A 26,519-nucleotide genomic window follows, 5' to 3' on the forward strand; every position below is an offset into this window, starting at 1 on the left:
AAAATTCCACATGAAACAAATTGTTTTCTCAGCCTGGCAGTAAACAAAATGACTGAAAATGCTATTTTCAAGGGGTTTATTAAAGTTTTGTATTTCCAATGCACACAATTCTGTAGTATTATGTACAAGGATCATCTTGATGTGTATTGTTTCTTTTCTAAGGTGTATAAAAGTTTAATTGGTTACAGGTGGACATAAAATTATTGAAATCCTGTATATGCATAAATCAAGCAATTATCCTTGCAGTGTTGATCAAGTCTAATTAGTATTATCCTTGTTGTTTGGTCTATACTCTGATATTCCAATGATTTTATGTCCACCTGTAACCAACTAAAACTTTATCATTTGATAACTTTTGTTATACACCTTTGATAAAGAAACAATACACATCAAGATGATCCTTGTATATAATACTACAGAACTGTGTGCATTGGAAATGCAAAATTTTTATAAAACCCCTTGAAAATAGCGTTTTCAGTCATTTTGTTTACTGCCAGGCTGAGAAAACAATTTGTTTCATGTGGAATTTTAATGGGCTATCATGTCACAGCTGCAGGCTTTGTACTGTCTAATACTAGATCCAGCCTTTAAACTTGATTGTTTTCCATGTAAACAAATAGTTTTGTTGTCAAGGTCCAATAAGTAGGGTTCCAAAGGACATTTTACATGCCTCTCCTTCTAAAATCATTTAGTGCACGTGCACAAACCCCATAAGAAATTTGGAGCTTTTATCAAAATGAAAGATTATTTCAATTAGAGGGTCTTAGGCACTGCACTAACTGTTTCAAAGTATCACTTGTGACTTAGATATTATTGTTCAACTTCAAGCTGATGCTGACAACTTTTTTGAATGGTCAAAGACCTGGTTATTGAACATTAATAACAGCAAATGTAAAAGTATGAGAATTGGGTTATCAAGTGGTACATCTCACGTACTTTATTGATGGCAAACCCCTTTGTAGCACTACTGCTGAGAAAGATTTGGGAGTAATGGTTGACCAAAATCTCAAATTTCACCAACATGCTGCAGCTGTAGCTACTAAAGCTAATCGTATTCTGGGACTTATTAGTAAGTGCTTTGAACACCTTGATGTTGACTCTTTACCAATTTTATATAAGACTCTTGTTCATCCTATTTTAGACTTTGCAAATTCTGTTTGGGGGCCTGCATTATATCACAGATCAGAAAATGTTAGAAAAAGTATAGAAGAGAGCCACCAGACTTGTACCTTCTTTGAGGGAATTGCCTATGCTGAGTGCTTATCACAACTCAAATTATCATCCCTGTACTATAGAAGGAAGCAAGGAGACATGATTTTAGAGTATCAGACATTACATGGTCTAGTTAATGTTGATTCTTCATTTTTCCTCTCCCCAACTACTTACACAAATACAAGAGGTCACAATTTCAAATTACATAAGGAGAAATTTGCAAAGGCTTACACATTTTTGAACAGGGTAATTGATGACTGGAATAGTTTACCTGATTACATTGTTAATGCTGATTCATTAACTCCATTCAAGAATCTCTTAAATAAATATTGGACTGATTATCATTATTTTTACAATGATTGATTTGTATGTATGTATTGAGCAGGATTCACAGGCTGTGCCTTTTTCCTGAAATTAATACTAATACTAAAGCAATCGAAACACTCTATTAAAGCAGTCACACTAAGGTATATACTCTAATAGAACAGTCATGCACTCTGCGTGAAAATACCCTAATAAAGCAGTCACTCAGTACTAAAATATTCTCAGTCACTCTGGCAGTCTCTCTGCACTACTTACAGTACTCCAATTGATCAATGTTCATCATAGTTATAGGGCATGCAGTCAATATTACCAGCCAGTAGAGATTAGTACACTGGTTACTCAGCCAGTCTAGACAACATAAATATTTAACAATAACAGTAAGCTATGCTAGCATGGTTCTTGATTCTCCAATCCACAACACAATATAGTTATCACACATGTTGCAAGAACACCTTTGCCTAACCTGCAAACTTGTCATCTCTCATCTACTAAAAAGTTTTTCCATTTATCTTCCACTTCTTGGTGAATTCTCTCACTGCTGCCAAACGTGTTACTTGTAATATAATGAATCATTTATATCTTCTGTTAAGGACTTTTACTTCAATAAGCTGGTGAGGTGTAGCTATTTTGTACATGTAACTATGTTTAGCATGGTTGTGTAGTGGTTGTTTTTTGTATTGTGTTATATATTCATGTGACACTTTATTATTTCATCTAAAGTTGCATGCTAGTAAAATTGTATTCTGTGTACAGCTAGTCATAGTAGGGGGACCAACTCCAGGAGGTTGTAATCAATTACAGCACTATCCATGACATGCAGTAGCTGAATGTCTATAGATTATCAGTGTAATTATGCCATGTACAAATTAATGTTAGTTGGAAGTACACTAAAGATGTATATAGTAGAAATGAAATTACACAGTGACATTAGAATAATACAGCAGATGTGGATGCCATTCTGAGGTCTAGGGTCATACTCTCCTGGAATATTTTAGATTATATATAGAAGGTCTGTTATAGCATTTTAGACTGTGTTTTTACAAACACATTATTAACTACAGCTTTTAAAAGGAGATTTCTGTTAGTGGTATTAGAACAGCCAAAACTGCTCTAATAGAACATTCATATAATGAAATCTGAAAATATAATTTAAAATGGGCTTTGATGAATAACATAAATTGTAACAGCTAAATCAGTTTTTCATTTCATTGGATCACTACAATGTCTGGCCAGCCATAAAGCATAAGGACTTAAAGGGAACCAAGCATGTAAAAAATGTATTTATGCCATCCATGAAATCATAAATTTGAAGCATTTTAATGTACATAATTATTGGCCAGCAGCTGGGGACTGCACACGCAAATCCCTGCACCTATAACTTGTACCTAAATCTGGAAACCATGCACCTTTAAAAAATTGTGTATACATCTGCTGCTTCTAAAAATGGTCAAAATGCTTCAGAAAAAATGGTGCTTTTATCTGCTTCATAATGATTTTGATGCTAAGCTACCTTACTATAACATCTATTTGCTCAAAAGTCTTGGAGCACAACATATACCACAACATTATAATTATGAACCATTTAAACAGTAATAATAGAGATTCATAATGGATTCATTCCTGTGTCACCCAGTAACAGAAGACATATAATATGCCCTCCATCACAAGAAACAAATTTACATAATCCTTCTTGATTTTGACAAGTTAAAGGAAAAATTTGAAATTTTTAAGTTCGATTAGGGATCAGAGAAAAAAAAAGTAAGGAAACAAGGGAGATCGCCTACACCTGCAGATACACTAGTGAACATTTAATCCCTAATCCAGTCTTGGTCTTGGGGGTATAGACTGGATTAGGGATTAAATGTTCACTAGTGTATCTGCAGGTGTAGGCGATCTCCCTTGTTTCCTTACTTTTTTTCTATGATCCCTAATCAAACTTTAAATTTCCAATTTTTCCTTTAACTTATTTGCTTACTTTTTTTTTGTAACATTATTATGACTGATGAACCCACGCATACCGCATCAAAAGAAAGGATGGTGCCTTAATTAATGTTTTCGTCTGAGCGTGCGCCCCAGCTATCAAAACTGCTTCGAAAGTGCAGTGGCCATTACGCTTCGCTTTCAACTGTGTTCGGCCCAATCCACAGCGTTACAGATGAAATACAGTAGAAGTGCTTCTGCAACAATCCAGTCATCTCGAAAATACGATGATTCGCGCCTCCAACTATCAATTACTACCTCGAAAGTGCAGCGGCCATTACTCTTCGCTTTCAGCTATGTTCAGCCAGTTACACAGCGTTACAAGTAAAGAACAGTGTTAGAATCGTCTCTGCAATCAGTATGTTCACCACGGAAAATAAGGACGATTCCCATTTACAAACGTACTGTAGGGAATCCATGTATCGCGCTACCGCGAATCGACATTTTAGGCTGTCAGCAAAAAGAAATGGGACACAAAGTAGGACAAAGGTAAGTCCATGATGCATGCATTGTACGTACTGTGGTATGCCAAAAGGCACGTCTTGGGACGAAGCGACGTCGAAGAATGAAAAAAATAAAGCCCATGCAATTGCAGGCAGGCAGGCAGGCAGGCAGGCAGGCAGGCAGGCAGGCAGGCAGGCAGGCAGGCAGGCAGGCAGGCAGGCAGGCAGGCAGGCAGGCAGGCAGGCAGGCAGGCAGGCAGGCAGGCAGGCAGGCAGGCAGGCAGAGTGAAGCGTGATGTTGGTTTCATCTGCCATGCATGCTGAGTTCACGTGATTTTTTTCTTCAGAAAAGTGAAATTGTTGACCCGCCGCATCCAAGAAACATAAAATTGTGATGGCTTCCTTTCCTTCACTAAGAAAGAGCTGAGGGTTATAAAAGATAAGGAATTTTTTTTATTTTTTCAATAATATGCAAGTATTTCGCCCAATATTATTATTCAATGCTTTATACTGTAAATTTAGGCTTGTGCGATTATGTCCCTTTTTTGCAGAACCAGTCACATATTATTCCATCATCTCAGACATTTGAAGAGAGCTTTATGCTTATATAAAAATCTTGGTCATTACCAAAAGGAAGTTATCAATGAATAATGGAGTCTATGGTGATTGCGAATATACATCTACACACTGTATCATTGCAACTCTACTACATAATGTACATATGCTATTGAATAATTGATGCATATAGCTAGGTAATTAGGAAGTATAGTACATACTTAGTTGCTTGCAATAGTTAGATGCATGTGTAAGTTAGCTAAAATAATTTTTCAACCAATGCTAATTTATAAAATGTCAATGTGTGCTTTAGTTTCCTTTGTATGGTACACTAGTAACTTAGCACATATATACTTTTACTCTTTCAAGTGCCAAATGTTATAGTATAAAATCACAATTACAAACTCATTAAATAACAATTTCGTATAATAGATACGGTATCCTCAGTATTATCACATTTTCTAGAATATATATGTGCGCCCTAGATGTGTATGCATGCAAATTATATGTTTCAGCAGAGAATTAGCGTTCATTCTTGACTATTGTGGTGAATGTGTTCACTATATGAGACAGAGCGATAGACTTGTGCATTGAGGTTTTAATTTTATCACCGAGCCCAGGTACATCCAACTCCTCTTTCTCCAAAAATGTTGGAAATGCATCTCTTAATCTAAATAGACATAATAGGACATAAATAATACATGAATCTAGATAGCAGCTTTTAATTTTACATATTATGCTATGATGCAGTCAGTGTTGGGAGTAACGCGTTACGTAATATTATTACTTTTGTAGTTACTAAGTAATATAACGGAATACGCTATAAAAATGGGTAATATAACTCAAGTTACTTTATTTACAAATGTAACGCGTTACCTAAGTAATATAGTTACTGTAACGAGTCTAATATTATTACTACAAGTAACGAAGTTACTAATCTCGTTAGTTATCCTCTGAGTAACGCCTAGCCACAACGAAGTAATGAAGCCTACTGAATGAAGCTTGTTCACCAGCTTCTTACTTATAACCAAGATTTTCACATTGTCCAACAACGCAATCATGTCACGTGATAAAGTGGTAGTTTCACACGTAACAGCTTAAGGCTATGGACACAAAGTAATATAATATGTAATATTATTATAGTTACTTTATTTTATGAGTAATATGTAACTGTAACTAAATAGTTCAGTTGCAAGTAATATGTATCTAGTTACTTTCACAAAGTAACTTGCCCAACACTGGCTGTAGTGTTCAAAAGTTCTTCCTATTATATACTCATTATCATGCTCAAATTCATGCTGTGTTTTACTATAAATTTACATATTGAATGGATAATAATAGCTTTTGACTACTGTTTAAATTTTTTAGAAGTGCGTAGATTAGGCACCGGCCGATTATGCCGGCATAATTTAAAGCATAATAGGTGACCAAAAGCATCAAGCATAATGCCAGCATAATAGGGACGATGTTTGAAAAATTAATTAAATGCGCAATACGCGCGCCTGAAAGAAAGCAAATATTCACTGCCAATAGTATTATTAGTGCATTTTATAATAAAAACACGTAATATAACTTATTAAACCGTTTCTTTGTTGGTTATTCACACTTTGCAGAAATAAGATCGAGATACTCTAATAGAGCAGTCACTTACTCTAATAGAGCAGTCAGGAAAGGCTGATATACTCTAATAAAACAGTCACTTCTAGAGCATAATCTTGATTTTGAAAGTATAATTTTGAGCATAATAAGCTTAATTTTTGAGCAATGCTCAAAAGCGTAATAGGTAAAATTTCGGGCATAATAGGCCGGTGCCTAGCGTAGATCATTACAATGAATTTTTAATCAAATTGGCTGCTTCATGAAACATATATGCTTAATGAAACAGTTGCATCAAATAGCTACCTGCAAGTTGCACAACTGTGTTAAAACCTAATTGAGCAGTCAAAAATTCTAATGGAGCAGTCACACTATTTATACTGTAGTCAGATAGGTTGATGAAGCAATGAAATAAAAGGGAAAAAAGTTGAAACATCAAATAAGTGACATATAAGTGACATTACTGATCAAATAATTTTAGGAACAGGAATTTCTTGTGAGCACAAGAGGTGCATATTATTGAGCACTGCTGAAAAGTGTAATGTTCAATTCTATGAGCATAATAGCCTCATGCCTATATTGAGAAGTATTCAAATACTTACAGCCAATCGCGACTGTCAACAGGGAAGCTCCTAATACCGATTACAATAAACTGATATAAGGAACCAAGTAGCTCATCAGCACGGAACTTCTTTAGCGAAGCATGGAAAGCTTTGTCTTCCTTAGGTGGTAGGCACAACGGCTGCTTAAAATGGTCACTGATGTCTTTAAAAGGATCCTATATTATAGATAGAACGCTGATTATACTGTTATCAATACAGGACATACCTGGTCATCAAGTATAGCTCGTCTGGCTTGTTCAACTGCTAAAGTTTCCCAAATTGATATCAAGTTGTTCAAAGAGCAATTTTTAACCTACATAAACAGTTATTTACAGTTGTATATGTTCCAAGAAATTACCTTTGACACAACTTTCTGATTTAATATCTGATCAGCGAATTCTCCAATTGTTCGTTCAGACTTATCCTTTGCTGTTTGATTGGCTATGATAGTTAAAATGGTATTCACAATCTCTAACACTTCATTCAGTTTATTGGAATCGCGTAGTTCATTTATTATCGTTCCTTTCACTTCTGGTGAAATAGTTTTCTGTAATAATGCAAAATACTTTATGATGTGTGTACATGTAGTATGTGTGCATTTAGTGAGTTTGTGTGTGCATGCATGTTGCTTATAAGATACACTATATAGAAGATATTAACTGGTTGTATCAGTTATGATTTACATATTTGCCTATACATATGTAACTTCACTAAACCAGTACAAAGAAAATTAGAAATTCTAGTATAGATTATAGACAAGGGAGGTCGCCTACACCTTCAGCTATACTAGTGCATATATTTATTTTATACTTCAGTCTTATAGCTTGACAACTGATTTAAGTAGGGATAAAGGTCCACTATAGTATAGCTGCAGTTGTAGGTGATTCAATTTCTATCATTGGCCTACTTGAATTAAAATTCTTTATTTTTCCTTGTTTACTTTCTTTGTAACATAATTGTGGCTGGTGAATCTGCACATACCACATCAAAGAATAGAATGGTATCAGACATATCATAAAACTAATTTCATGTCTGAACATGTGCCCTGGCTATCAATTGCTGAAACAAACTGGCCATTCCACTTTGTTTTCAGCTATGTTCTGTTTGTTACACAGTGCTACAAGCAAAGAGCAAGACAAGAATTGTTCAATCTGCAATCAATTCAGTCACTACAGAAATTAATTATGATTCTGATATAAATGTGACAGTCAGCACGAGAAAGCCATTATGTACCACATGCAAATCAACATCTAAGCAGTACAGCGGAGAAAGAAATGACATACAAAGGAGGACAAAAGTAAGTCTATGATGCAGCTAGCTACTGCAGTAGGTTACAAGGCATATCTTGGGCCGAAGTGACACCAAAGCATGTTTGCATTTGATTATGCTTAACCAATACTGCTGAAACTGTTGACTGGTAGACAGTGTATTGTCATTTTGAAGGTTCACTAAAATATTGAAAACTGTCCAAGTATTATCCCCCAATCAATTATTGACTTGAAAGTGAAGTGGCCATTATGCTTTGCTTTCAGCTATGTTCCTCCTATTACACAGCATTACAAACAAAAAACAGTAAGAGAAGAACCTCTGCAATCAACCCAGTCTCCACAAAAAATATGGATGATTCCCGTTTGCAAATGTAGGGAAGCCATCATGCTACTGTGAATCTACACCTTGGGATGTCAGCAAAAAGAAATGGAACACAAAGGAGGATAAAGGTAAGATACGTGCATTGTATGTACTGCGCTATGTCAAAAAGCACCTGTCAGGCTGAAACAACGTCAAACAGTGAAAAAATTAAGCCTGTATCCTTAGCTGTTATCAAGTTACAGTTGCCTGAAGGCATCAGTCAGTCAGTCAGTCAGTGGAAAAATTCCACTATAAAATTTTTTGTTGTTGCAACTTTTGGAAGTGTTTGTTTCAGGTCATACTTAAGGAACTTTAGGGCTTGCTTTAGTACTATAAAGGTGCTATGAAGGTATTATCCCATCGAAAAACAGCTTATAGCTGTAAAAAAAGTGCGCGTCCAAGTAAAGCAGAGTTAACTGCGGCAAAAAGTAATGATATCATAATGTGGCCATGTGTGAGGTGTGCAAGTTGTAAAATTAATATTAGCTAATCAGATAATACAATGTTATTGTTAAAGTGTTAATGAGAACTATGTGATGCAGCTAGTTTTTAAGTGTGTGAGCATCTTCATAAATGCCACATAAATTTAATTCTCAATTAAGCAATGTGTATAGATTCTCTGATAGCAATAAATAGTTTGAGTTTGGCCACCTTTCCTTTGTTCGTAGCATTGCCGTATACAGGAAAGGCGGCCAAACTCAAACTATTTATTGCTATCAGAGAATCTATACACATTGCTTTATTGAGAATTAAATTTATGTGGCATTTATGAAGATGCTCACACACTTAAAAACTAGCAGCATCACATAGTTCTCATTAACACTTTAACAATAACATTGTATTATATGATTAGCTAATATTAATTTTACAACTTGCACACCTCACACATGGCCGCATTATGATATCATTACTTTTTGCTGCAGTTAACTCTGCTTTACTTGGACGCGCACTTTTTTTACAGCTATAAGCTGTTTTTCGATGGGATTTCAATACTTTTTGTTAGAATAAGCATGCACTGTTGATAACAGTAGGTGAGTTTCCATAGTTTTGACAGAAACCCCAGATTACAGTGACAGAATATTAAATAACAGCAATTTTAGTGGCCAGGGTCACCCACATGGGGGGGGGGTAACTGGGGTATTTTGCCCCCGACTCCAGCCTGAAAAGGGCCCCAGGAGGCCCCTTGAATACCTGTTTAAAAGAAAGATCAATATACTCTAATAAAGCAATCAGTATCTAGATACTCTAACAGAGCAGTCGCAGTATTCTCCAGAGGAGCAGTGTAGCAAGTTAATTAAGGAGATATAATTGGTGATGGGAAGCTATTGTCATTGTCAGCATGTAATGACCTTTTTTATGGTCTTCTACTTACAGTTAGGGTGAAGTTGTGATTCATTCAGAGTGGAACCCTTCCTTGCCCCTGGGCCCCCTTTTAACTCTTGCCCTGGGCCCCCTAATTTCTCTGGGTGGCCTTGTCAGTGGCATGCAACTGCAGTCAACTAACACCCATTTTAACTAGTAAACCCTTAGTAACACTTTGCCTTTCGTCTTGTGCTGCATCAAGAAACTCTATTAGAGCAGTCACAAAACAGCTGTAACACAGCAATCAATATTTAGCATAGTTACAACTTCTGCCTAGCATCGGATTGTATAGTTTAAATTACTAGCTACTTACAGACTTTACAATATAAAAATATAGCACTTGTAGAAAAGTGACTGTTCTATTAGAGTATCTCGATCTACTTCAAGCAATGACTAATTCAAGCAAAGAAGCCACGCCCCTTCCCATATCAATAAGAGATCTTGTGAAATGAAATGAGAATAGTAAAGAAAAGGGAAGTATGTACAGAGACAACAGAGGGGCATGTAATTATGTCCTGTTGTAAATAAACGCCCTTAAAATTTATATTACTACTAAATAAGCGCACCAGAATAGGCTTGCGAGGCTGCTGTCTCTTGCTTTTCTTTACGTGTTAAAGGGATTTAGTCACAAGTGGTGAGTTTAACTATACATGTATTTGTGTTGTAAAACTTAATTGTGTAAAGGCGATTAGCACATATCATGATAAAACATGTATTTGTTGCAGGGTAAAAATTTATGGCTATATTTAGAGGTTGTAGCGTTTGTATATCTTAGTATCTTAATAAATAATCCTCCATGATCACTAATCACTAATAGTACAGTGAGAACTGGTCATTATTCAGGCCGTAGCGTCAAATTTTTCTGACCTAGCTTATTAAAGATGTAGCTGCATTTTGCGGCCTTAAAAAAGGGTAAGAAGCATGCTGTTCTAACTGGCTATGGACATGGATTTAGTGTGTGACAACGTATGAGACAGTGAGTACTGGCAGCAAGGGGGCAGCCAATCTGTTAGAGCACCAAAGGCACTGCTTCAGACGTAGGCAGTTGGCTGTCAGCCCAAAGTGTAAAAAAGCTTCACTATTGGTCCTTATAAGCTCCTGATGAAGAAAGTGATGAAGTCATTATCCATAGGAAATATATTTTTCACAGTATCCATTTCAGTTCTACAATATAGTAGCCAAGCATAAGATGAACATAACACAGCATACCAGTGGTTTAGTGGCGATCACAACACTGCCTGAGTTAAACTGTGGTGAGATTTGAGACTACCAGAAGCCCTGAAATGCCTTCAACACATGAAATACCAAATATCTAATGCCTGGCTTTCATCCACAGTGGACCTGTCTTGGTGGCAACTTGTACAGAAGGGAAACAGCTGCCACACAGTCTTGCGAGCGAAACAGCTAGTTGCCACACCCCTTAATTATCAATTTTAAAATCTTGAGCAAAATTGTGTGTGCGAGCAAGTGTGATGTTGCGCATCGGCAGTGCCATGTATATGGTTGCTGCCTAGCAGTGACACAACATGAGTATTGAAGTCACAATACGTTACTGTATCATCCATCTAAATACAATCCCTGAATGTGTCATTTTGTGTAGAGAGCAATCTTCCACAAGAAGTGACCTGCAGGTTTCAGTGTATATTGTTAACCATTAATATTGTTCACCATTGTGAACTGTATGTAAAGTGAAACCTCACTTAGCGCCCACCTCTTTAATAAGACCACCTCATTATATTGGCCACCTCTAGTAGGTCCCAAATATAGCTATATATAAGCATTACTGTATGACCTCATAAATAAGGCCACCTTGTTATTCAGGCCAAATTTTTTGGTCCCACAGCTGGCCATATTAATGAGGTTTCATTGTACTTATGTGAATTTTTATTTTTCGTAACTTTTCTTCAGGTTTACTGATGGGCACTATGAGGCATTGTTGACTGGTAAATGCATAATGTGGTGACTTGAAATGCTAAAACAGTACGTAGCATGACTTGTATGTACATGTAATGTGTTGTAATGTGTCCATAAATCCACACATCTTAGAAATAAATATAATTGTATTCTCTATAAATACTCAGTTCCATTGTGCCACTGGGTCATAAGTGGGTTGAGTATGGATCATCCAGGACTTTTGAGTCACATATTGTCCTGGCCAAGTGGATCTCATCCACTGACAGAATATACAGGATCAGATCATGTGTATAAACTACGGTGGAACTTGTTTATTGCCACCTTCACTCAATAATCAGGTAACAGTGTATAAATTCTCAATTGGAATTGGCTTTTCAAGAGAGGTTGTCTTTCTATACTGGTGGCCATTAAGACAGGTTGTACTGATAGAGTGTACATACTAGAGATGCAACAATATCCTCCACTTAGTGTCGTTTGATAGTGATGCAATGGAGACTATGTATTGTTGCATTTAAATACCATACTATTATATTGCAACTCTAGCATGTATTTATAACAGGAATGTTTGTTAACTGTTTAGATGTACTGGAGTCACACCCACTCATCTGGATTCTACAAATGATGGAGTCATACCAACTTGTTGTCATCGTACTTACTCGTTACTCCCATTGTGTTTGGATGAATATACATGCCGTCATGTGAGACTTGCTACCATGGCGGGCCACTGGAAAACATTTTCATAGCAGTTATATTACAGTCATTATTGTACAATTCTTACACTATTGTTGTGAAAAGTGTTTGGTATTCATGTGTCCTCTGTATGTTGTAAATACATGTGTAATTTTGTGTGGGGGTGCTATAAAACGCAATAATGCATGGTGACAATTGTAAGGTGGTTTTGCACACTTCCTTTTAGGCTAGCTACATGTGCTAATTACTCACAGCTTATGTCAACAACTGGTAACCACAGTTGTACTTTGTGTCATTCTTTAAGCCGCGTCCTTAGAGGGACAAATTACGTGGGGGCGACTAAGTTCAAATTTCAAAACGAACGATGATATGCAGCACCATAGATTATATCTATAGACTATATTCTATGGCAGTACACTTCTTTGTGGTTATATGTACTGATTAACTACATAGAGAGCCAGTTCATCAATATCCATTGACCGCAGTTGTGCTCTGCATCATTCTTTAAATTCTGAGTAAAATTCTTACAGAGAGCAAATTATGTGGGGGCGACTAAATTCAAATTTCAAACTAGCCATTCTTGAAAACATATGTTTCAATCTGAACGAAACTTTTAGAATAGTTTAAAGACACATTGCCCTACATGCCAAGCGAGTATTGCAGAAAACAACAATCTGGGTTTTGTATTTGGCCTCTAGGTCGACTGAGGACAACTGAAACTTCGTTTGTTGCTGAACTTATGACTGTAGGGTAATCATGTATGATGAAATCGATGATGTGAATCTTGAGGCGATTGAGTGAATACTGAAGCGATAGCAGGACAATCAATGTTTGGAATGCACAAAGGAACGCAAGGCATACACCTGCGGTTGCGTCTAACCGCATTCGGAAAAAAAAAGAGAAACTTCCCCTTTGATGTCGGCAATCTCGATCACGAAACAGTCGGCATGGATTTGCTTCACTGCTTGTGTGGTAGATACTAGTGACACGATGAGTTCAACTCTAGAGTTTCAGAGGGATAGCGTAAGTGACGGGTGAGTTAAAGGAAGGCCGAATTTGACAACGTTTGTTCCTGTAAAATCCTCACCTGTAGTGGTCGCGTCATTTATTGTCTGCGGCGTGCGTTTCTGCTTTACTGGCTGCGCTGATGAGTCTAGTTTTAGGGTGATATTTTTGGCCAGAAAAGCCCAAACCTTCATGATCCCTAATGTACAGTACAGTAGTATGATACCTTATACAAACTGATGAAAATGCTAACAGTGAACACACATATATAACAAGACACATGATAGTGTGTTGTGCGGCTAAGTACAACCAGTATGGGAACATGACAGACAAGTGTGTATCATACAAGAACCAAGAAAATTTCATTTTCACGCATTCATAGCTTGAATGGAAATTAACCATATTTGTTGTGGAAACTCCCTTGGGGTGGGGCACCTGCTGTTTCACATTTCAGTTGAATCTGCCCACCTGTCACTGAGATATGTACTCTCACAGTTTGTTGTGTATTTTTTCATCTTCTTTTCACAACACTTAGGAAAACTGCTATAACTCTTGCGTGTTTCAGTTGATTTACTTTATATTTAGAGTCCACATCGGATAAATAACAAGATAGCTATGTGCAAATTTTGAAAATACGAAAAATCGTTTTGTTACAGCCACAGGGTAAACTGCTTGAAGGAATTGCATGAAAATTAGTCTGTATGTGGAGTAACCATCGTAGTGCAAAATATTTGGAAATTGCACTGATAATCGTGGAGCTATAATAAAAATGCCAACCATGTGTAACAAATGCATGATTAAGTTTTATTATTAAAAAGTATCACTTACCATGCCTACAAGGTAAAGCAGTTAAAGGAAAGAGCTGAAAATAGGTATATGTAGGTAGATTAGTGGTTTGCAAGGAATCGGATTAAAAACCACTGTATTATACTATGAAAGTCAACTAGGTGTAACAAGTGTGCTTTTGAGATACTCTAGTAGTGCAGTCACCTGTTACTATGCAATAAGTCACTCTATTAGAATGTTCATCTACAATCAAGTCACCATGCAAAGAGTTCAACTACGAACAAGTCACCCTGTAGAGAGTTCAGCTACAATTGATTCACCATGTAGATAGTCCAGTTCCATCACCTTGCAAGTCACCCTAGAGATGTCAGCTAACAACAAGTGAGAATTTAGCTACAAAAAACTCATCCTGCTGAGTTTAGCTATGATACAAGTCACCCTGTAGAGAGATCAGTTACAATTAAGTCAGTCCAGCCACAAACAAGCTACTCTGTAATAAATTAAGCTACAAACAAGTCATCCTGTAGAAAGTTCAGCTACAATCAAGTCACCATGTAGAAATTTCAGTTACGAACAAATAATCTTGTAGAGTTCAGCCATGCTACAAGTCAACCTGTAGAGAGATCAGCTACAATCATCTCACAATATAGCGAGTTCAGCTACAAACAAATTATCCTGTAGTCGCTTCGACAGACAATGGAACAAGACTCAATTGATTAAACCTAATTGTATCCAAAACACCATACTAACTAGATTTAATATGTCATGGTCTTGACTTGATTTATGAAAACAGTTTCAAAGCACTACTTTGAATCAGCAAAATAAATACTTGCAAGGATCACACAGTTTAGTATCTTAGTAGAATATTATTGTTTATTACCACCTTGAGCAGTAAACTGTATCCTACCATCATTAACAAATCATGTGGTCCAGATAAATTCCACCCATGGGTGCTGAAAAATGTAAAAGATGGACTTATTGTACCACTTTATTACCTTTACAACAGATCCTTAGAAGAAGCAACTTTGTCATTAATCTGGAAAGAGGCTACAATAACACTAATATTTAAAAAGGGTGACAGAAAGCTCCCAAACAATTATTTCCCTGTTAGTCTAACCACCATCTTCTGCAGAATTTTAGAAGCCATCATTAGAGACAAGATAATGCCATACTTTGCATCTAGTAACCAATGAACAGTTTGGATTTAGAAGTAAAAGATCCTGTGAAACTCAATTGTTGACAATTATGGAACATTGGAGTAGAATTATTGAAGATGGTACAAGTATTGATGTAATCTATTTAGATTTTCAAAAAGCATTTGACACGGTGCCACATAGACATTTAATGACTAAATTGAAAGCTTACGGGATTCAAGGTAGTGTGCTTAATTAATTAGAAATATTTTTGTCGAACAGGAAACAAAGTCTTAGTTTGTGAATCTTTTTCTGACTGGACTAATGTAATTAGTGGTGGTCTTCAAGGTAGTGTTTTAGGACCTACCATTTTCATCATTATACAGTACGATAGTAACTGTATAGTAGGGACCACATAGGTGTGGCCCACGAAATAAAATCACCCACAAATCAGCCTCAATTTTCCCGGATGACCATAAGGCACTATTGGTTATGTAAAACTCAGCCCAAACAAGCTTTCAGATTGACCCGAAACACTTTCAACAAGTTGCTATGGAATTTAAAAAAATTTATTCAACGGAATTTTCTAGAGACTGACTGAATGACTGATGCCTTCAGACAAGCGTAACTCAAAAATGTCTAAGGCTACAGCCTTGATTTTTTCACTGTTTGACGTTGCTTTGGCCCGAGATGTACCTTTTGGCATACTGCAGTACATACAATGTATTCTTCATGGACTTACCAATGTCCTCCTTTGTGTCGCATTCATCTTTGCTGACAGTGAAAGGTGTCGAATTGGTGGTAGCACATGATGGCTTCCCTTCGAAATGGAAATTGTCTGTATTTTTCATACTGGCTATTATGATTTCAGAGGTGCTTTTCAAACAGTTCTTGATTCGTACAGCTGTGTAACGGGTTGAACATAGCCGACAGCGAAGCGTAATGGATACTTCACTTTTCAGACGATAATTAATATAATTGGGGTGCGTGACACTATTTCTTTCTTTTGGTATGCGTGATTGTAGAGGTGCTTTTCGAATAGTTCTTGATTCGAAATGCTGTGTAACGGGTTGAACATAGCTGACAATGAAGCATAATGGATACTTCACTTTTCAGACAATAATGCGACCCAAGAAGCCGGCGCGCACACCGTGGGTATATGACAGGAAGAAAGAAAACGTCATTCTCACACTTTTGTATCTCGGTGATCCCTTATCCGATTGGAACCAAATTTGCTACAAAGTTGCCTGCCAGCAAGGGGAGTCTACATACCAAATTTGAAGGAAATCGCAACAGCCATTTCCGAGATACGAGCTGCCAAATTTTTGATTTTTTCTTCGTTTTTTTCCTTCGTGTTTTCGCACACTTGCAAAAATTGCTATAAAACGCAAACGCGTAATCTGATCACTTTGAAATTTGGCACACAGAAAGGGAGTCCAAAGGCGAATCCTAGCGTCAAATTCGGTGCAAATCTGATGAACGGTTCGCGAGTTATGACCGATTATTCGCGTAAAACAAGATCAATTTGTTGTCACGCCTACAGGGTAAACCGCTTCATGGAATGAGTTGAAAATTGTATGTAAATGGAGTAACCATCATAGGAGTGCCTTTTGGTGGTTTGAAAGAAATCGAGATAAAGACCACAGAGATATGACACAAAACCCAACGTGTGTCACAATTACGCGATCAATTATTATGAATAAAAAAGTATTAATTTTTACACCTACTAGGCAAACCGCTTGGAGCAATGAGCTGAAAATCAGTGTATAGCTGGAATAATCTTCATAGAAAGTCCTTGCAGTAGTACAGAAGGATCAGATTACAAACCACTGATTTATGATTCGAAAGCCAACTTCGTGTAGCAAATGAGAGATCAAGATTCTCTAATAGAACAGTCACCCTAATAGAGCATTCAGCTAATTTATTTACTCCATTATAGAATTCTCTTACATTTATTCTGTAGGGAGTTCAGCTGTGAACAGTTAATCTTATAGACAGTTCAGCAAGAACAAGTCACCCTATAGAGAGTTCAGCTACAAATATATTGCTGTAGTGATTCAGAACATTACAAGTCACACTGAAGAGAGTTCAGCTATAAACAAGTCGTGCACCCTGTAGTGAGTTCAACTACAAGCAATTCACTCTGTAGAAATTCTGCTACAAACAAGTCTTCATGCAGAGAGTTTAACAACCAAAATCCACCATGTAAAGATTTCAGCTTTACTAAAAAGTTACTCTGTAGAGAGATCAGCTAGAAATAAGAGAGAGCTTAGCTAGAAAACATCACCTTGTAGAGAGTTCAGCTTCCAACAAATCACACTGTAGAGAGATCAGATAGAAGAAGCCACATTTTAGAGGGTTCAGCTGTGAAGTGATCACCCTGGAGAGAGTTCAGCTACAAAGAAACCATCCTGTAGAGAGATCACAAGTCACCTGTAGCGACATCAGCTACAAAGAAACCATCCTGTAGAGAGTTCAGTTACAAACAAATCACCCTGCGGAGAGTTTGGCTACAAAAAATCACCATGTAGAGTATTCAGCTACAAACAAATCACCTTGTAGAGTGTACAACTAGACACAAGTCACCCAGTAGAGAGATCAGCTACAAGAAGTTACATTGTAGAGAGATCAACTAGAAGAAATCACTTGCAGAGAGTTCAGCTACAAAGAAACCATCCTGTAGAGAGTTCAGCTACAAACAAATCACCCTGTAGAGAGTTCAGCTACAACCACATCAGAGTTTGGCTACAAAGAAACCATCATGTAGAGAGTTCAGCTGCAAACAAATCATCCTGTTGGGAATTCAGCTATAAACAAATCACCCTGTAGAGAGATCAGCTAGAAGAAGTCACCTTGTAGAGAGTTCAGCTACAAAAAACCATCCTGTACAGAGTTCAGCTGCAAACAAGTCACCCTGTAGAGAGATCAGGTACAAAGAAACCATCCTGCAGAGAGTTCAGCTACAAACAAGTTACCGTATAGAGAGATCAGCTAGAAACAAATTATCTTGTAGGGAGTTCAGCTACAAACAAATCACCCTGTAGACAGCTCAGCTACGAAAAGATCACTGCGTAGATAGCTCAGCTATAAGAAGTCACCTTGTAGAGAGTTTAGCTACAAACAAACCACCCTGTAGAGAATTCAGCTACAAATAAATCGCCCTGTAGAAAGATCAGCTAGAAGAAGTTACCCTGTAGAGAATTCCGCTACAAAGAAGCCATCATGTAGAAAGTTCGACTAAAAATAAGTCACCCTGTAGAGAGATCAGCTAGAAGAAGTTACCTTGTTGAGAATTCAGCTATATACAAAGAAACCATCATGTAGAGAGTTCAGCTACAAACAAGTCACTGTGTAGAAAGATCAGCTAGAAGAAGTTACCTTGTAGAGAATTCAGCTACAAAGAAACCATCAAGTTGAAAGTTCAGCTACAAACAAGTCACCCTGTAGAGGTTCAGCTAGAAGAAGTTACCTTGTAGAGAGTTCAGCTACAAAGAAACCATCATGTAGAGAGTTCAGCTACAAATAAATCACCCTGTAGGGAGATCAGCTACAAACAAGTCACCCTGTAAAGATATCAGCTGGATACAAGTTACCTTATAGGGATCAGCTACAAACAAATCACCCTGTAAAAATATGTGTTGGAAACAAATCACCATGTAGAGAGTTCAGCTAGAAACAAGTCACCCTGAAAAGAGTTCAGCTACAAACAATCAGAGTTTCAGCTACAGTTCAGTTATGTATAAGAAGTCACCTTATTACCTACAGTATGATCTTCTTTCATTGTTAAATATACAAATATTTTTAATCAGACAAAAAACTGTACACAACATTTCTTCTTTTGTTCCACAGTTCCTGCAGAAAAGAAAAAAAAACAAGTTAGAAGGAAGCACCAAAGCCAGTTAATGGCTGGCTTTGTGGCTTGCAATACAAAAAGAAGTGATATCTAAACCAAAACAGCCAAGCTGTAAAAAAAGAGTGCAGCCCCCAAAAAGGTCAGGATGAAAATCCTTGGCACCAAATTCACCTGAATTGTCGTAATTAAATTTTTGCCATTAACCTACCATCACAGCCATTTCTTGGCCGCCACCTTGGATTTCACATCTTTTTTCATCCTGGCCTTTTTGGGGGCCGTGCTCTTTTTTTACAGCTTGGCTGTTTTGGTTTAGATTGATATAGCTGGGGTGCACAGCTCCATTTTAGACGCAGTACGCATGGATTCACCAGCCATTAAAAAAAAAGTAAACAAACAAGTACATGAAAAAATTTGGAATTTTCAACTAGAGTAGGGACCATAGCACATCGATAAAAAGTACTGAAACAAGTTGGAGTGGTCCACAATGTTAAATCATTGTAAGAAGTGTTATATCCCTACTGTGCTCAATTTATCGAGTATGGATATAACACTTGTTATTGTTTTACTGTGATTTAATATCATGGACTACTCCAACTTGTTTCAGTACTTTTTATCAATGTGCTATAGTCCCAACTCTAGTTGAAAAATTCCAAATTTTTTCGTGTACTTGTATATGTTGAAGACTTGCCAGATGCTATACTAAGTTTCTTAGGACTGTTTGCTGATGATACCAAACTATATCGTCCTATCACCTCAACTGTTGATATTGATCTGTTGCAACAAGATTTAAACTTGTGCTTGAGAGGTGTGGTACTTAGCTGTCATTTCTAAATATCCTTAAGTGTAAGCATGTGAGTATTGGCCCCAAATCTACATCAAGGCAGTATTACTTTTATGTTGCACACCTTATTAGTACTGTTCAAGAGGAGAAAGATTTGGGTGTCACATTTGATAAAAATTTACATTTCAAGAGACACATATCAACCAAATAATACACAAAGCCAACAATGTGTTAGGCACCACTAAGTGAAACTTTAATTCCAGAGACCCTGTTGTAGTAAGATTACTTTACACCACACTTGTAAGACCAATAATTCTAGATTATGCCTCTACCACATGGAATCCTCATCAACTGGGAAACATCCGTGAGCTGGAAAATATTCAAAGAAGAGCCACAAAGTTGATACCTACCCTTCAAAACTTACCTTATTCTGACGGACTACAAAGCCTCAACTTATCTAGTTTATCTTACCGTCGAAATCATATGGACTTAATTATGACATATAAAATTTCGAATGGAGTAGTATTAGCAGATAAAGAATACAACTTTACAATGAATACCAGTTACAGTCTAGATCTCATGGATTTAAGATTTATAAGAAAGTTAACAAGACTTCAACATAACTTTTACATTTTCTGGAATTCTTTACCCTATGAAATTGCCACTTCGCCTAATGTATTAAGCTTTAAGACTAATTTAGATCCATTTTTTGTATAATCAATATTTTTCTTATATGTATGATTTGATGGAGATTGGTTTCATAAGACTCTGTCTTCCTTTTGACCAATTATACATACGTATAACATCTATCAAATAAGTGTGCCTAGTTTCCTTGTCCTGATCTAGTTTTAGTTGACAATGAAACTAAGCACACTTATTTGATAGATGTAGCCTGTGTTATGGATAGGAACGTATTGACCAAAGAGAATGAGAAAGTGGAGAAATATTTAGACTTAAGTATTGAATTACAGCATTTATGGAACATTAATGTGCAAGTCATACCCCTTATTTTTGGGGCTCTGGGGTCAATTTCTAATTCAATTACACTTATCTTGCTACTCTACAAGTTGCAGAAATTGGTGTCCACCAGCTTCAGAAGGCTGTTGTTCTACGTACATAAGAAGACACATTAGTCTCCCTAGTTCAAGCTGAACTCAAGAAGTAATACCTATTTTTGTAATTAATCCCATTAATGTATGGTGCTAATGAATAAATAATAATTACACCACTTTGCTTTAGTGTTGATGGTATACTTGGCGGTGAAGCAAATTTCTTTTTAAAGTGTATAGCTAGGGATGAGCCTATTTTGCTTTTTTTCCCACCTATTTTTCTTTCCAGCAATTCTTTTATTTTTCACCTATTTTGCTCAATATTTTGCTCGGGTTTTTTCTATTTTGCTGAGCATCAGTAAAAATTAATTGCAGTATCTCAAGCTTGCAAGCATGTGTGACTGCTCTATTAGAATATTTTGTACATAGTGACTGCTCTATTAGAGTATCTCGATCTTTTGTCACCATTTCCTATGAGCTCATGTTATCCTAATTATGCTAATACCATGCGTGACTGTTCTATTAGAGTATCCCGATCTTTTTCATACAAAATGTGCTAAGCTGCCATTCCTTGGTGCCCATTTTTCCAATTTTCCACCTATTTTTCCAGCATTTTGCTCTTTGCTTTTACCAACGTATTTTTCCAAAAAATTTGCCGGCAAAATCGGCGCATCCCTATGTATAGCTGATCATTTGGCTGCTAAGTGGGAAAAGTCATATAGTGTTGTCATGGGCTGGGTAAAAGAAAGACACTCCTTTGAAATCCTTCGTGCTACTATGCTTTGTGTTTGGGGCTCTTGGGAAAGATGGTGGTCATTGGGGGTGGTTGATGGAGCGTCTATGTCTGAAGCACTGTAACTGAACAATTTATTTCTTATTGCTATGTTTTAGCTTTGTTGTAGAATAAAAATAATAAAATAATAATAATAATAATTAGCAATAGTTTAAAACTGTATGTAATCTCTTCTACATGTGTATGCTTAGTGATATGCAAATTACCTGTGAGATGTTTCTTCTAATGGCAGCAAAATTTTCAGAATTGTGTAAGTTTTTACGTTGAAGTACAACACAAGCAGTACTCAGATCAAACAGTGGTCTGCCATGAACAAAACGATTCAAGAAATGTCTCTCTAGTGCTGGAATATCATATTCCACTTCAGTTCCTTTACCACGTGTCAATGAATAGTGACAATGACTCAATACAATGGACATGAACTGCTGCTCATCAGCTACCAAGTAGCATTTCTGTAAATCCTTTAATGGAAGAGTTTGTGGACTCAAAGCTCTATTTGGTACAAACATTATTAAACAGTATATTTGATGTACCTTTATATGTATAACTTACTTGATTTTATTTGTGCTATGATAGAATTCAATGAAGTCATTATGTGTAGTGACTAAGAAATCCACTAATGCAGTACTACAAATACCCTTCCCAGTTGTGGTTGGAATAAGATATACCAAAGGTATGCTTTGTGGCTTATTTGGCATTTTCATAATTAAATCTTTAGGCACCCTTTTTCTTCCTATGTATGCATGATATATAAGTATGTAGCATTCCACAAAGAAAAAAATTGTTACCGTGGTTTGGAAGAAATAGCTTTACCAATTGCCAAGCTTTCTGGAAACTCTCAACCATTTTAATCAACGTGGAATTTTCACCTTCTAAAATAAAGACAGTGTCTACAATACACTATAGTTAATTTAAATAAACTTTGAATTACCGCTTAGTAAAACTTCCACTGTTAAATGACTAACTTCATCCTCATCAACAATGTAATTAAACTTTTTGTAGAGAATTTGTTGTAGTTGAATAATGTCAGGTAAGTACTGGGTTGCTCTTAACTTTAACCCCTACAAGACAATCATTTTAATTTGTTGACAAAAATAATGCTAAACAGTAGAATATTAACCTGATTTAAAAATTCCTTCAATATAGGACATTGTGTTTCATACTTTGGCTGGTCCATGAAGAGTTGAAGGTGTTCAATTGTAATTTGAGATCGATATCTCCACATTGCTGCAACTGGGTTTTCATCTGTGTTCTTCTCATATGCGATTTCAAGCAATCTCAAGTGAGCTAATAAATGCATAATATGCAAGCAATGGAGATTACTACTAATGCACATGGTAATTCACAGTTCCATTAGATACTGAAAAATAGCAAACGGTATACCTCCTGTAAAATATACTTTAAGGTACAAATTACCCCACAAACTTGTTTACATAGTTTGGTTAGCTGGCTACAGTACATCAGCACCTACTACTTTTGATTTTACACCCTTGTGTTTTTAGAGACCACATATTTTTCACAGTTTTGGTCAAGATATCACTTCTTTTAGTATGTGTAAAGTGCTAAAGCCAGCTTGTGGCCAGCTTTGAGGCATGCTTTTGCCAAGAGTATATAATGGGGTGGAGAGTGTCAAACTGCGCTATGTACTGTGAAAAATGAGCCTGTGAAGCCTGTGAAGTCCTACAGAATTGTTCAAATGACTCAGTGGTTTGTGTTGATTGCTGACTAATTATAAGTGTAGTGGGCACATTTTGTGGTGACTCCTGAGTGAAAGAATGGTGTACTCAAGAAAAGTATAGCACATCGTGCAGAGGTACTTGCCATGCAAACAGAGCGACACATGTAGCTAACCTGGAAATCAAACATCATGAGATTTCATCATGATTGAGAGATGAACCATCATTATTGAATATTGAGACACCACAAATGAGTCCTTAGTCGCATGTGAACACCAAACAGGGTTTACATGTATGAATGTGCTTTAAGATCCCTATTTCAGACCAATTCAGGCATATATGTAACTTTTGCTAGTAGAACTGATGAGGCAGGGGATGGTGACCATGATGAAATCTTGACCATGACAAAATCTTGAAAGAAATGTCACTTTAACATTTGCAACTATTACAAAACTCTCAAAGTTAGTGTTTTGGGCCACTATCACCATTTTGTGTAAGGAACCTGCTATATTTTATACACCAGGATACACTAGTGTCAAAAGCAGCACTAAAAAAAGTTCTGGATGACGCTTCATGGCAGTGTATTACGGCTTTCCAAACAATATTTATGGCTTGGAATTGTTGCAAGTGGCTCCCGACCTCCCCAGACTGACTTTCTTTGTAGTTTAATGTACATGCATGCATATTTATTTATTATTGTATTCTCTTCAAGTTTTGCATAGATACAAATCTTTTTAGGAGTGCTTTTAAACAGCAATACACTGTCATTCCTAATAGTAGTCTTCAATATATGTACCAATACTGCGACAATTTTAGCTATGTTGTATTGATAGCTAAATATGCTTGTAGTTATTGCACTGAAAATAAAATATTGCACACCTGTCCACTAATTCCTACAAAGTAAACCTGCAGTTGTATAAAGCAATTTGATTTGGATACAGATAGTCCAATGACTTTCACATATCTGAAACTATTGCGGTTACATACACTAGATAAAAATGGATCAAGTTATTAAACAGTATGGTAGTACTGTTTAAGTAGGGATCCCCCCAAAAGTGATGTACAAAAATATCACCGAACTTGAATTTTTGCCTGTGTGCATGCGTGCGTGCGTGCGTGCGTGCCTTCCTGCCTGACTACAGTTGCAAGGGTAAACAAAGCAGCACACGGCCACAATTTTATGTCACAATAACAAACTCACCAGTGGCATGTGCCTTTTAGAGTTCCAATGGGTATGTGCCCTCTGCACCTTGTCTTTCCTTTTATCTTCAATCAGGCTGGTCATCTTCATCCTAATGAAATGAAACCATATTGAGGCGTTAATTTGCCCTATCAATACTTTCCCTTCCTTGAGCAGCATATTTAGATGCCACAAAATCACTTAAAGGGCTTACGCTCAGTAGATACCTGTAACTTCATGATAGCCTTGATTCTATCAGGAATCTACTAATTGAGTTTGGTAGCCGATCATCTTATTTCATGAGGACAAAGCTGTTCTCTGCCAATCTTACCAGATGACATCTGAGCTTCACACAGAAATTATTTTGCCATCAGGCTACCAATTTTAAAGAGCAAATTTCATTCACCAACTTTTATAATGACTCAAGGGTTCACTTCGTAAAACTTTAATGTTTGATCTGTATTTACTGTATTTTTTACTGTTATTTTTTATTGTTGTTACTGTTGTATATTGTGCTGTTTTTGTTACTGTACTGGTGTTGTTCTTTTTATTGTTTTTTTGTACTCTAACAAGGAGGAATGGCTTTATCCGATTGTTGTGAGTTTAAATTATAAATCAATCAACAGGTTCAGGTAACCATGTGGTGGGTATTAAACAGAATTTTGGGACATAATTAAATTATTGTAATATTTACTAAAAAAATATTTTGAGACTGCCATGAACTTGAAAATTTCATTGTTTACCTAGTGACAACATTATTCACATGGCTAAAAAAGCCATAAATTGCCCTTTTCCCACTGATCCCTTCAATTGAGCACGGGAACCATACCTCTTAATAATCTATTTACTCGATCACAATGACCACACTCGATTATTATTAGTCTAGCTGCATTTATAATGCTAGCGCAGTGAAAATTTGAAATAGTGACATGCACCATGGTAGGTGAAGGCTGACTCAAGATACTTTAATACAGCAGTCACCTTAATAGAACAGTTACAGTTGTATAGATAACAAACAACCAAACAAGCTAAAAATTTAGGAATCCAAGCAATAAAAAGTAGTGAAACAAGAAATGAATGATTATATTGTATTACAGCAAAGCTTAGTGGGAATATCCTACTTTGGCATTGAACAAAATGATTGTTATAACATGGCAATGTAGGGATTTTCCCACTTGTAATACCATCATTCATCTCTCGTTTCATAACTTTTTATTGCTTGGATTTACTTCATTAATTTTTAAAATATGCTAGTAGCTGTGAGTCTCTGAAAATAAAATGTTATACTTTATATATTATTACTATAATTACATATACATGTGTACACATGTATCATTAAATTGTTGAGAAAGTGTATATATACAAAACACAAAATACTTGAAAATGGAAACAATTGACCTACACTGCTTTATGACCTAAGAACTTACATAGCAAGCATCCCTTTCAAAAAACAGTAATATTTAAAAAAAAGTTGTGGCAAATTCTTCATGACAATATATTATTTATCACCATTTACATTCATTGCAACCATTCCTTGGCTGGCACTTCATTTGTAACACACTGCTCTTTTGAAAGTAATCACTTAAAAATTCTATGGTAATTACTTCAAGGTATGCATATCAATTCTGTGCGTGTGCTACTATTTTCTAATGTTGCGTCTCCTGTACCTTGCCTGTTATCACTAACAATCAGATCTTGAGCAGCTTTCAATTTGAAAGGCATATCAGTTCTTAGACGGTGGATGTATGACTCACTAAACTGTTTTTCCCAGTCTTTACGACATTCCTTAGACAGTAAATCAAAACTTGATCCTGAAATTGAAAGGTATAGCAATCTAATATTCATACCAAATTAGGAACATTGATTACAGCAATTGATGCACTATGGGATATAGCATATTCACATGCCATTATTGCTAAGAAAACATTACTGATAAATATTAATATTTATACAGAA

At 36.4% G+C, this 26,519-nt stretch overlaps 1 protein-coding gene across 1 annotated transcript in view; it reads right to left on the reverse strand.

Annotated features, from left to right (window-relative positions):
- Positions 1-4,865: 4,865 nt before the first annotated feature.
- Positions 4,866-26,519, reverse strand: part of LOC136248518 (E3 ubiquitin-protein ligase rnf213-alpha-like) — a 226,598-nt gene continuing 204,944 nt past the window's right edge. Inside the window, exons 53-62 of the mRNA XM_066040292.1 lie at positions 26,231-26,374; positions 22,828-22,994; positions 22,639-22,768; positions 22,496-22,579; positions 22,260-22,440; positions 21,914-22,199; positions 7,071-7,259; positions 6,939-7,025; positions 6,713-6,888; positions 4,866-5,184 (exon numbers count right to left, since the gene is read on the reverse strand). Coding sequence (XP_065896364.1) covers positions 5,037-5,184; positions 6,713-6,888; positions 6,939-7,025; positions 7,071-7,259; positions 21,914-22,199; positions 22,260-22,440; positions 22,496-22,579; positions 22,639-22,768; positions 22,828-22,994; positions 26,231-26,374 — 1,592 coding nt within the window. The 3' untranslated portion in view covers positions 4,866-5,036. The remainder of the gene's footprint in view (positions 5,185-6,712; positions 6,889-6,938; positions 7,026-7,070; positions 7,260-21,913; positions 22,200-22,259; positions 22,441-22,495; positions 22,580-22,638; positions 22,769-22,827; positions 22,995-26,230; positions 26,375-26,519) is intronic.

Source organism: Dysidea avara, chromosome 3 (assembly GCF_963678975.1).
Source record: "Dysidea avara chromosome 3, odDysAvar1.4, whole genome shotgun sequence".
In the NCBI taxonomy this organism is placed as follows: domain Eukaryota; kingdom Metazoa; phylum Porifera; class Demospongiae; order Dictyoceratida; family Dysideidae; genus Dysidea; species Dysidea avara.